The 13,293-nt window shown below is 43.5% G+C and overlaps 1 protein-coding gene across 1 annotated transcript in view; it reads left to right on the top strand.

Annotated features, from left to right (window-relative positions):
* LOC140757872 (uncharacterized) overlaps positions 1-13,293 on the top strand; it is a 276,178-nt gene that overhangs the window by 260,373 nt on the left and 2,512 nt on the right. The window contains exons 7-22 of the mRNA XM_073093742.1: positions 458-526; positions 889-942; positions 1,574-1,753; positions 2,572-2,677; positions 4,136-4,224; positions 4,646-4,780; positions 5,369-5,395; positions 5,560-5,607; positions 6,437-6,541; positions 6,955-6,999; positions 7,233-7,277; positions 10,276-10,302; positions 10,709-10,762; positions 10,936-10,962; positions 11,035-11,070; positions 11,558-11,692. Of these exons, the coding sequence (XP_072949843.1) occupies positions 458-526; positions 889-942; positions 1,574-1,753; positions 2,572-2,677; positions 4,136-4,224; positions 4,646-4,780; positions 5,369-5,395; positions 5,560-5,607; positions 6,437-6,541; positions 6,955-6,999; positions 7,233-7,277; positions 10,276-10,302; positions 10,709-10,762; positions 10,936-10,962; positions 11,035-11,070; positions 11,558-11,692 (1,182 nt within the window). The remainder of the gene's footprint in view (positions 1-457; positions 527-888; positions 943-1,573; positions 1,754-2,571; positions 2,678-4,135; positions 4,225-4,645; positions 4,781-5,368; positions 5,396-5,559; positions 5,608-6,436; positions 6,542-6,954; positions 7,000-7,232; positions 7,278-10,275; positions 10,303-10,708; positions 10,763-10,935; positions 10,963-11,034; positions 11,071-11,557; positions 11,693-13,293) is intronic.

The following is a 13,293-nucleotide window of genomic DNA, read 5'->3' as shown; positions in this document are numbered from 1 at the left end:
TGTACATGAATGTATTTCAAATCTTGGACCCCAAAGTGAGAGGTTGAGTTTGTCACCTATCAATGTTTTTGGTTATGACAAAAATAATTAAGGCTCATAATTGTTTTAAGTTTTGTCTATTATCTATTATAAAAGCATAATTTAAATTAAGCATCCACAAAGCGTCATCATCATCAGCGTCATAGATTTCTTGCTACTGAAAAACGGAGTTACTCACTGACAAAAAACATACAAGTGAAGCAATAAAGCGTGTAAATATAATTCGGATTCCTATAGTTACTTTAACTATAATAATTAATATTTATTATAAATATTATTAATTATCATTAAATCTTCAAGCTTATAGAGATAAAAATAGTCAATATTATTTCAGTGTCTACTGTCTACTCGTGATTACCACTCGATTGATGACTATGTTTTGATAATAAACTAAAAATGTATGTTGCGGCGGTTGCAGGGTGTGAAAAGATCAGTGGACAACATTAGGATGAGTCCGTACACCACCGCGGAGATCATTGCCGTGAAGGTACCGCGCCGCAGCGCCCTCTATGTAGTGTTGTTGTTTGATGCTTACGAGCTCGTGCAGCGACCGCGCGCCCGCGCCGCCGCGCCGCCGCGCCGCCGCCGGGCCGGGCCGCGGTCGCCGCTTGTCTTATACGAGTCAGATTGATCGTTACCTATATGTATTATGTTCAAGCTTATGGATCGATAATTTTATTTGCGCTTTGTATATCAATAGAGATATTATACCTGTAACGGTTATACGTGAAAAGATTGTAGCTTTTTGGTAGAACGTTAAGCGATAGTTTAGTGTGATGTTTATTTTGCAAGTTTTCACTGTAATTTGTATGTGTAAGCATGTGTCAGTACATGGGTGTGACTCCGTAGGGCCTGCAGACGGCCGGCCACAACATCTCCGCACACTCCGTCATCCAGCTGAAGGTGAGTCTTGATATATTATAGTATCATTAACACATTTCTACCCAATTACTAACAACTTATTGAATCTTCATGCGAATGGTTTGTCACAGCCAGCTTATCACGGGATAGAGGATTTACGTGCTTGCTTTGAAGCCACGTGACCACGATGGCAAAATTTCGTAGATCAGTATTTGATGTGGCCTTAATATTAACTACGGGCTATGGTATTGACATTTGCGAGCGGAACAAGTGTGAGTCTATCTTAAACTCGCCGGAGCATACAACACTTTGCAGGATTAACATTTTTAATCGTTTAGTAGGTATAGTGTAAAGGTAGTGAATAAAATTACCTATTTCTTTCTTTTGCATGTGAGTTGAGTAAACATTGATGTTAATCATAAAAGTAAAACCTAAAAAGCAAATTTATATTGCATGCCTGTAGTGTCTTATTTTATATAAATAATATACATCCATGAATTTATTTAATTTCCTACTTCATATTACCCATTTCTAGAAGTTGCATCGACTAAATAAAAGAACAAAGTAATTTCAGGTAATGCAGATAAATATAATTCATTTTAAATTAAAATCTCAGATACACAATACAGATATTATTTAGTTTAGTACCTAAATATTTTGTTTCTGTGTGTAGGGGGAGCCGGGAGAGCCGGGGCCGCCCGGGCCGCCCGGGCCCGCGGGGGCGGAGGGCTCGCCGGGCAGCGAGGGCCGCTCGGGCCCGCCGGGCGCCACCGGGCCGGCGGGCGCCGCGGGGCCCGCCGGCCCGCCCGGCCCGCTTGGACCACTCGGACCGCCCGGACCTGCCGGCCACAAGGTACTATATTTTAAGTATTTTTACAATAACATTTTCGATCATTTAGTTCATTTTCCATCCAATCCAACTGTATACCACATACAGTAGAATCCGTATACTATGACTCCGTTTCACTTGGTCAATTATATATTGACCAACCGCTTATTATGACGTAATTACACAGCGAAGTTTGGTTTTCATATAAGATTCTTTGTAAAAATTCGGATATAATGACTTCCCTTACAGTGGCATGTCGCTTATTACGACCCATTGTCGATAAGTTATGTCCGGTTTTAATGACCGACATGACGACATGACTTTTACATCTTCGGTAATGTTCGTTGATCTTTATGGTCACGAAACCTAGACTCAGATTCTTTAGCAGCACCGGAAATGTGGAAAGGTTATGTTGACATTGATAGCGCTCTCCTCACATCCGAAGCACCAACCGATGAAGATCTCGTACAGAACATGAATGTTAAGGAATAACTCAAAAGTGATGAGGAAGAGGAAGTCGAGGAAGAACCATTACCTACCGCAGAAGAGGCATTAAAGGCTGCAGAATTATTATCACGATTTTAATAGCAATATTGAAAATGATTAACGTGCAATTTTTGTTATGATTTATTATGCTATGTTTCTCTATTAAAATACATAAGTACCTACATATTTATATAAAAAAAGTTTTTTTCACGAAACGCTTTGTATGACGTCCGCTTATTATGACGTGTTTGTCAATTCCCTTCCATGTCATTATAAACGGATTCCACTGTAATTACATTTACAAATACAAGTATTTTTTGTCACGTTGGTAATAAAGGAATTATGCTTCTTTTCAGGGCGATAAGGGTGACAAGGGTGAACGTGGCTTCACTACAACGTTGAAAGGCGACGCGTTCCCCACCGGCATCATCGAAGGCCCTCCCGGGCCGCCCGGTCCGCCCGGTAACAACTCATTCTCTTCTTGTACCGTGACCGCCGGCCGAACTCGTCGTTCAGTACCGGACGGAGTCAAATTGCAGTTAATTGACGCTAATTACACGGTTGGGCCTGCAGCAGACACCTGTTTTGAGTGACAAATAAATATAACGCTAACATATCAGCTTCGGCGCTAAAGTAGGCGAATAACGTGCAACTGGGACTGGGGGACACATAACTTACAATGTTTATACTTAATACATTAAAATACGTAGCGTACCAAACCATGAATATATCCTTCCGTCCCGGGTGCGTCTGAATAATGTGGTTTAGGTAGTTATAATTATTTTTATTTGCTAAACAAATCTTTTAAAGTACGCACCTACAATTTTTGAACATCATATTGTTTATATCAATGGAACATGCCTCATTAGACACGCCTAGCGCCACCGAAATCGGAGAGCTTATTAACAGACTAGCGATATCTAGTGGGCGGAGGCAAGGAGAGAGTATCGGTGTTTGTGTGTGTGCTGACGCGGCGTGTGTTGAAGGCGCGGAGGGGGGGCGCGGCGAGCGCGGCGCGGCGGGCGCGCCGGGGCCGCCCGGCGAGCGCGGCGCGCGCGGCAAGCGCGGCAAGCGGGTACCGCCGCCTCGGCGCTGCACTGTGTTCCGTCCCCGCCGTCCCCGGGCCGCCGCAGACCGAATACCGCTAAACATGAGCTCCTTTTAACCTCGCCTCGCCGTTGGAAGCGTATCCTCATCCGAAACGCAACCTAAGCGAGCCTGAAATAATTACAGTTCGGTCCGCGCGCGGTCCACTCGTGACTTGCAACTTTCGTCAGAGCTCCTCAGATTCTTAATCAATTCTCTCTCAAATCTTGGACGTGCACGAGCCTCTTTTTCTTTGATGTTTGGATCGGGGTTCTCATCGGGAATTAATAAATTACTAGGAGTATTCGCTTATGTAAATCCTTGTGTCCAAACGTAAAAAAAATCTCTTCACATACATACATGCTTGATGAAAATTACCTAAAAAAATCTTAAGGCATTTCACTTTAGCCTACTCTCTCCTACACGTTACATTTATCTGCTTTGTTGCACGGGAATGTAGCACGGTTGCATGAGCCTCGACTTAAACAGTTTCGTTGACGCATAGATGTTGTGGTTATGGTACAAGTGACGACTAACGGTTAGCTTCGCGGCGCGCACGTGCCGCCCCGCCCTCGACGCGCGGACACAGCTCGACCAACAGGTAGCGTATTTTTTTTTCTGGTAGCGCTTTCTTCCTTTTACTTTTTTTTTCTAACTTATTAGATCTGATTTAAAAATCCATGATAAAAGACTTTATTAGTTCGTTCGTAATAATTTAAACCAGCGCGAGTGTTAATTACTTTTCGTCTGTTTATATATTGATAATTTCTTTCTCATTTCTCGGTTTCATAAGTAAATAAGTTTTATTAACTAATGCGTAATGTGCATACGCAGGCGCAGAGGGAGCGGCGGGCCCGCGCGGGCCGCCCGGCGCCGACGGGCGCGGCGGCGAGCCCGGCGTGCCCGGCCCGCCCGGCAAGCCCGTACGTACCGCATACTGCGGGATCACATTATTAATATTTTTTTATTTTGCATTTATATGAATCAAAAATCTTGTGGCTTAAAGTGATGAAATCCGCTTTCCGTAGCCCCAAGTATAATCGCTAGATTGTTATGTATAATCTTCTACCTGACTTTTGTTATTCACTATTAGTTGATACCCGAAATTTGAATTAATATCTATGATAGTGGCGCCTTCAAAGTCGAACTATGCAGGGTTGTTCCACCTTTAAACTTTGTTTGTTGCCCTCAGTATTTATAATATTTATTCCATAATAATTTGATTACAAAGAAGCTATTCTATCAATTCACTTTTATGTTCTTGTCAAAGTTACATACAGCGCTCGTTGTCGCTATAGCCAGATATAAATGTTTATCCCTAAAATAAAAGTTTGTTCTCGTCAGGGTGAGCTTGGGCCGAAAGGTGAGAAAGGCGATTACGGCGACATGGGCTCGCCCGGCATGCTGGGCGCGCCCGGCCTGCCTGGCCCGCCCGGCTACCCCGGCCTAAAGGGCGAAAAGGGCGACAAGGGGGACTCGGTAACGAATTTATTTATTTAAACTGTGTTAAATATTATCCTGGCCTTTTAAAAAAATTATCACTTAAAGTTTTGCTATTGCGGTAAATGTAAGCCAAGAAATCAATTATCGTATTAATACTTTATATATTACTAGCTGACCCGGCAAACTTTGTACCGCCTCAAAATCTATTTATCAAATAAATTTCATATAAAATATAGCCTATGTTACTCGTGGATAATGTAGCTTTCGAATGGTGAAAGAATTTTTAAAATCAGTCCAGTAGTTTTTGAGCCTATTCATTACAATCAAACAAACAAAGTTTTCCTCTTTATAATATTAGTATAGATATAGTATTTTTGTTCCTAGTCAGTAGTACTAATACACGTAATTAAATTGAAAAATGTACAAATGTTTTAAAGTAACGTATCGCTTGTCTTTATGTTCTCGGTGTGGTGCGTGACGTTGTCCGGTGTGCGGCTGTGACACGTGATGGTGCGGTGTGGTGTGACGCGGGGTGACGCGTGCGGGTGACGCGGGGTGACGCGGGCGGTGACGCGGCGCGGCGCGTGTGGCGCGACGTGGCGCGGTGTGGTGCGGCTGTACCAGAAGTACAGGAAGCTGAGGCGGAGACAGGTAACTATTAAATCTCACGTGACTTGCATATTACTTGTTACAGATTTTGTAAAAAAAATAATTGAAGACTTATATTATTTTAAAGAGTCACTGATCTTTCATGCGACCGATATCCAAATAGACTTTAATATTATTTGAACTGGTAATCTTTATGCCCACTGTTGAACTTACAGGGAGATGGAACCGGGTACGAGTTGTACGGGCATGAGATGGTAAGTCTATTTTTTTTTTCTTATTTACGTCATTCATGATAAAATTGTAATAGTCCATCCGGTATCTATGTAATTAATGTAATCAATACGCATTCATAATTAGAATGGCAGTAATACCTTTTAAATATTTGATTTATCTATGTAAGTACAGTGAAACTTGGTTAAGTGGGCCCTGGATAAGTGAGAAACCTCCATAACTGGAACTCATGCTGAGGTCCCAACACTTTGGCACTGAATTACCTCTGTTAGTGGGACGAGGTAAACCTCTATATCTGGGATTTGTTCTTTCGATTTATCATCATAGTTACCTCTATAACTGAGACAGCGAGTAAATTTTATATGCATAAACCTCTGTAACTGAGATAACATTGTTTGTTTACTCATTCTTATTCTACCCACAAATTCCACACGTAATTCTATAACTGAAATAACCTGTATTCTCACCTCTATTAATGGAACCCTCTGTAAATGAGACAGATATTTATTTATACCTGTATATCTGAGACACTGGGTAAGTGGAATACCTCTATAAGTGAAACAACATTGCAGGTCCCTTGATGTCTCACTTAACCAGGTTTCACTGTATAAGGATTGTGATTTTATTTTACATACACTCGGTTGTAACGTAAAAAATGCGAAAACAAGTGAAGGCGACACGCGGTCGAGACCTCGCGTGAGTCGATAAATTAAAGGAGTCGACCGTCCTCGATGATGAGTAAGGGAACTCGCGTCGCGAGTCAGTATAGCGTCTAACTCTACAAATATTCGCATTTGCGAATTTGAACAATTCGGTACACGAGTAGTAAGCGGCGACTCGGTGTGGTTGCAGATGATGGGCCCGCCCGGCGCGCCCGGCGCCGCGGGGCCGCCCGGCGTGGCGGGCCCGCCCGGCATCAAGGGCGACAAGGGCGAGCCCGGCGCGCGCGGCAAGACGGCGAGTACCGCTCCCTCCGCACACCACTCCTTCTCCTTCCTCCTGCACCGATTGAAACTAATTTCATTTTTGCCTTTGCCTGAAACGTTGCACGCTGATATATCGTTCCAAACAAATTAAACGTATTAATCCGGTATACGAAAGATTTTGTAACTTCTAGTTTGAACCATCTGTTTGACTAATCGAGATAATATTTAATGAAAAGGAAAAGTAACTCACCATTATTTAACAAAGGAGCGATACCGTATGTTATGTACGAACATTGTACATTTCAGCGATATATGTACACAAAGTTATATTGAATCGATTCAATGGTAGATTACTACTTTTAAATTCATGATACTCGAATGTGCTCAGCTAGACAAATGACTCGTTTACATTTACGGTTTAATTGTGTTATTTCTCTGATACAGGGAGACAGAGGCGAGAAGGGGGATGCCGGGCCAATGGGGTTACCCGTAAGTATTTTATTCAATTTTACCACTAGTACTAGATTTTTCAGCAAGCTTATACCGCAAATATTGAAGATTATACAAAATTAACCAAAAGTTACTAAATTGATCTAAGACGTTCCCTATTTTTCGCTCTATGTATCATCAACGTATCAAAGATTTAATTTTTACTTCGATGTAAAACGAAGCAAGCTGCTTAAATATTAAAATTCTAATGCATCGCGATGGTTTCCGTGCAGGGTCCGGTGGGCCTGCCGGGCGAGCCGGGCGAGCCGGGCCTGCGGGTGAGTGCTCGCACACACCCCCACCGACACGCACACACACAAACACGATGACCCCCGCCGACTCACCCCACGTTTACCTACTAACCTACCTCGTAGCGGAACTTACACAATCACTAACAGACACTCGCATGCAATAGTCAATTAACAAGGGCCGCCACTAACGCTCCCGTGTCGCAGGAGGGCCGCGCGCCGCCCGCCGCGCGCGCCGCGTGAGCCGCGTGTGTGTGTGCGCCGCGCGTGTGTGTGCGCCGCGCGTGTGTGTGTGCGCCGGCGTGTGTGTGCGCCGCGCGTGTGTGTGTGCGCCGGCGTGTGTGTTGCGCCGCGCGGGCGACCGAGACTGATCCTCCCGAGTGCTCCGAGACGTTCCCGGTGTAGAGTTAAGTGCGGACTTGTACAGAGTGATATCGCCCGTGGTGGGTGACGGTCGCGAGGGTGTCGACCGAGTCGCTCGCTCGCCTCGCAGTCGCGGTCCGTGACGTTCTTGCGGTGTAAATATTGTTTACGCGGTATTGTAAAATCGCCGAGGTGTCGGCCATTGATGGTTTTTTTAATCTGCGATCCACCGCCCGATATAAAAAAAAAAACAATTTATAAATATAAATTACCATAATTATTGTTATACTTATCATTTATTTTTTCCGAAAATCGTATCCTTATTTGCATTTGTTAAATTAATGTCAGAAGTGACGCTAAACGCGTTAGAGATTGATTTAGTTATATTTTTATTATAAACCCTTGGCCGAAACCTAAGCGAGTACCTCTATGTATTTAAATCACGATGTCTATGTAACATACCTAAATATTTCCTTTTTTAATATATCCATCCCTACTATACTCGTATGTTTGTAAGTATTGAATATCGTTCTGTACCTACCAAATCGAATTTGTCATCCTTTCATCTTAAACTTATACTTCTAATTATAGTAATAATTTAAGACTTATAGCTTATAAGCGATGAATAAATCATCGATCAGAACGACTACTTTTAAGACGTAGGTAAAACTTGTACCTATTTGTATATTAGGCGAAAGAGCCTCATAAAAACTGACAAATCGATCGGTGCCAACTACGTAACGCTACCTCAGTAGGTGGTCGCAGTAAGATAAAACTCATCGCACCTCATCAATCTAGTCTAGTTAATGTTTAGGTTAAGCTCCTACATTCAAGTGTTATATTGTTCTAAATTATGGTGTGTAAACTTAGTGAGTAAGTCAGCGCGGCCCGCGCTCTAGTACGTATTTTTGAAGTTCGCAACATTCAATGGCGCGCAGTGTTCGCTGCGGACACGGTCGGTGGCGCGCAGTGCTCGCTGCGGACACGGTCGGTGGCGCGCAGTGCTCGCTGCGGACACGGTCGGTGGCGCGCAGTGCTCGCTGCGGACACGGTCGGTGGCGCGCAGTGCTCGCTGCGGACACGGTCGGTGGCGCGCAGTGCTCGCTGCGGACACGGTCGGTGGCGCGCAGTGCTCGCTGCGGACACGGTCGGTGGCGCGCAGTGCTCGCTGCGGACACGGTCGGTGGCGCGCAGTGCTCGCTGCGGACACGGTCGGTGGCGCGCAGTGCTCGCTGCGGACACGGTCGGTGGCGCGAGTGCTCGCTGCGGACACGGTCGGTGGCGCGCAGTGCTCGCTGCGGACACGGTCGGTGGCGCGCAGTGCTCGCTGCGGACACGGTCGGTGGCGCGCAGTGCTCGCTGCGGACACGGTCGGTGGCGCGCAGTGCTCGCTGCGGACACGGTCGGTGGCGCGAGTGCTCGCTGCGGACACGGTCGGTGGCGCGCAGTGCTCGCTGCGGACACGGTCGGTGGCGCGCAGTGCTCGCTGCGGACACGGTCGGTGGCGCGCAGTGCTCGCTGCGGACACGGTCGGTGGCGCGCAGTGCTCGCTGCGGACACGGTCGGTGGCGCGAGTGCTCGCTGCGGACACGGTCGGTGGCGCGCAGTGCTCGCTGCGGACACGGTCGGTGGCGCGCAGTGCTCGCTGCGGACACGGTCGGTGGCGCGCAGTGCTCGCTGCGGACACGGTCGGTGGCGCGCAGTGCTCGCTGCGGACACGGTCGGTGGCGCGAGTGCTCGCTGCGGACACAGCGCAGTGCGCGGGCCGCGCATCGCACACGACGAGTACCGCGCTCCGTCCCGGGGATCGTCCCCTACCCACTTACTTACGTTTAATGTTAACTTGTTCGTACTCGTTTCTCATCTTGACTTTGCGTATAGAGCACTTTATGTTACGTTCTCTGACGTATGCTACGAGGTATGCGAATTATGTAAGATCTTATGACCGATGCACGGTGAATGTGTAAACGGTGTAGCTCCTAAATTTTAACTAAATTTAGTATACGGCAAATTACATAATATAAAGTGACGACAATTCTCTCTCTTATCTTCGTGTTTCTGTGTATTTATCGCTTTGAAGCAAGTAATCATAAGACGAATGTACAAAATTGTAACGTTTTAAGCTAAGTATTCGTTGTTATAATATTACTGTGTTAGTTATCTACATAGATAACTTGCACTTCGAGCGTCTCGCAAGGGAGCCGGTCGACGACCGCCACTCTTCCGAGACGAATCGTTCCTTCCTGTCTCCTCTATTGTATTCTTATTCTAATTGTATTCAAATAATGTCTAGGATTTAGTTTTTTTATGAAAATCGAAAGTTGTCATTTGTACCATATATCACGAGAGCATAAAATATTGTTGTTCACAGATTATTTTCAAGGAAAATAAAAAAAAAATGCATGTTGTGCATATGCGTCTTTCTCTTCATTTTTCTTACAACTCCCCGCCCTCCCCGCGGCCGCATGTCGCCGTGTTCGGCTCTGCGCTCGTGGTTCTCTCGCTTGCATACCTCTGGCTTATCGACAATCTACTCCATTGCATGCAGAAAATGTTCTGCACACTTCGATACAAAATTGTTTGTGTAAGATGAAATATCAGTATGTTATACGCACGCGTGTCGAAGTGTGCGGAGAGCTGAGTGATGACGAGCGCGTTGTTGCAGGGCCCTCCCGGACTCGACGGCATGAAGGTGAGTGTAAGACCATCAAGTTAATTATTTTCAATCTATGTTGATCTTTAGATGTAGGTAAATACGTTCTCAAATGTCAAGATTTTATCTCTTTTTTATAGTCGGAACTGTTCTCAACATATACCTATTGCATTATTTACATTACACTTGATAATTGAAATATGGGCATGTAATGGACGATGTCACATTCTCGTACGCCACTCGAGCTATAAAAATCTATGCTTTTTGTTCTGATACATTGTTTTATTTTGTAGACACATTGTTTTATTTTATTTTGTAGAAATACGAAATACTTTTCGTAAAAAAATATATAGGAAAGTCGTTAAATATACATGTAAACACCTAGTGTACTTGCACGCGTACGTGGTGATTTCGGTCGGAGTGATGTAGCCCGGTGTTGTCGCAGGGCGCGCAGGGCGAGCCGGGCGGCAAGGGCGAGCGCGGCGACCCCGGCCTGCCCGTACGTGCGACACCTCCTGCAACTCTTATTTGCTTTACTTATCTAACTGATCTTTTACTGGTTCTTACGAGTATTACGAGTACCATAAGTATAAATAATTAATGATATTTGCTTTTCTCCGCTTTGGTTATGTGTGGTACGGTTGTTGTATTAATTATAAAATAATATTGCAGGGGACAGATGGGATTCCCGGACAGGAGGTTAGTAATTGGTGCGAGATTTATAATATTAGCATTTGATCGATAATACTAACGTGTTTTTTCGTTCCGTAGGGCCCCAAGGGTGAGAAGGGCTATAAGGGAGAACCCGTGAGTGACACCATGCTAATCATCCGATATTATAACCGATCCAGTTTCCTCGCACCCGACGCTCCACTAACTTTCCAGCCGCAAGCCATCTCGCATGCATCACTAACCCACCGTTGGCTATCACACTTATATCTCCTACACGAGAAACATAATATTTATTATTTACCCACGTACTATAGAAAAACACGCTTAATTTTCTTCAAATTAAGATTAAATACTTCACGTTTCTAAAATTAACTACATCACGTACTAAAATGTTAAGAAAGTAAAGGAGTTACAACATTTCGATTAAATCTTAATGTTGGACCCCGAGCTCCCTTAGAATCTTCCGCGACGTGTTTCTTTACATCGAATGATACTACAGATGGTAATCAATCAAATAACACATGCACGTAAATAAATATATGACACACACAACGAGCAAGAAACACTGCGCGGAAGAAGAGAGAGCCGGAGTGCTGGAGAGTGACGCGCGCGCTGTCCGCAGGGCCCGGGCGGCAAGCGCGGCCGCAAGGGCGACAAGGGCGAGCGCGGCGAGCAGGGCGTGCCCGGCCTGGACGCGCCCTGCCCGCTCGGGCCCGACGGGCTGCCGCTGCCCGGCTGCGGCTGGCGACCCTCCAAGGTACGCCTTCGATACGTGTACGATATGTACTGATGCACATGTTTTGATTAATCTTAGAATTTATATTAGGGATGGCGATTCTTTCCGAAAATGATTCTTGAATCGATTCGAATCGAAGTGCAGTGAATCGAATCACAAAAAAAAACGAAACCCAAAAAATCGATTCTTTACCAGTTGATCTTCGATCTTTTCAGTTATAGAAGGGCAAGGTGATGAAAAAAGGTCATCAGGACCAAGCTAGTACTGAAATACGTATCCGTCAGGAAAAAATGTCAGCAAAGGCATTCAACCAACTTCGAAAAGATAAACTTTCGATTTTCTAGGACGAAAGGTCGATTTATTGAATCGATCCATTACTGGAGAGCGATTCGAATAATCGATCTTTTTGGCCCAAAAATCGATTCTTCGATTAATCGATCTCAGATCGCCGTCCCTAATTTATAGATTTATATAACCCTGAGATTAACACAAGCAGTCCCTAACTGTTGATATGCGCTTAGCTTGTAATTTTCCGAGTTACAATTATTAACATTTTTTTACTACGAACAATTTAAGTAAACTCTTAATTATTAAGTATTGAAATTATGAAATGATTTATTCGTGTATTCTATTTGACATATACATTAATTAAAGGACAATGCCCATGAAAGTATGGACCGCCATCCAGAGTTGCATCAAATTGAAACTTGTTGTGGACGATGTATAATTAACCAAATACTACCACCAATAATTATTTTTTAGATCAGCACCTGGGTACTGAAGTTATTTACCAAAATGTTACATAACCTCAAAATCGAAAATATCCGACGATAGACTGATGGTCGGTTTTAACTGATAGTAGGTACCTATAATGTAGTTCGATTAACATATTCCATTTACTTTTAAAGGTAGTGGGTAAAAAAAAAAACCTAAAATAATCCTGAAAACCTAAAATAATGAATTCCGAGTATAAAATACCGCCATTTTAATTTTTAAGAATCAACATTTCGTCTTATTTTATCTTAAATGGAATCCTCTGTTCCAAGAAACTATTCTGATCGGCAAACTATGTAAAAAGATCAAAAAAATAATTTCAATATTACTTTCATATTTGACGCATGAGAAAAATCATTAGTCAAAACACTAATAGATCTTATTGAATTCCGAGTATAAAATGCCATTTTAATTTTTAAGAACAACAATCAACATTTCGTCTTATTTTATCTTAAATGCAATCCCCTATTCAAAGAAACTATTCTGATCGACAAACTATGTAAAAAATCAAAAAAATATTTTAATATTACTTTCATATTTGACGCATGAGAAAAATCATTAGTCAAAACACTAATAGATCTTATTGAATTCCGAGTATAAAATACCGCCATTTTAATTTTTAAGAACAACAATCAACATTTCGTCTTATTTTATCTTAAATGGAATCCCCTGTTCAAAGAAACTATTCTGATCGACAAATTATGTAAGAAAATCAAAAAATAATTTTAATATTACTTTCATTTTGACGCATGAGAAAAATCAGTACCAAGAATGGGCATTCTCCTTTGCTAACAAGTTAATTCAGCCGGTTACACTCAACCTCGGTTTTACAACTCTACAATTCTGGC

This window comes from Epargyreus clarus, unplaced genomic scaffold (assembly GCF_041222505.1).
Source record: "Epargyreus clarus isolate Ecla_fem2 unplaced genomic scaffold, WU_Ecla_fem_2.2 ptg000005l, whole genome shotgun sequence".
In the NCBI taxonomy this organism is placed as follows: Eukaryota; Metazoa; Arthropoda; class Insecta; order Lepidoptera; family Hesperiidae; genus Epargyreus; species Epargyreus clarus.
The sequence above is the reverse complement of the archived record's forward strand: the minus strand, read 5'-3'. Positions and strand labels throughout refer to the sequence as shown.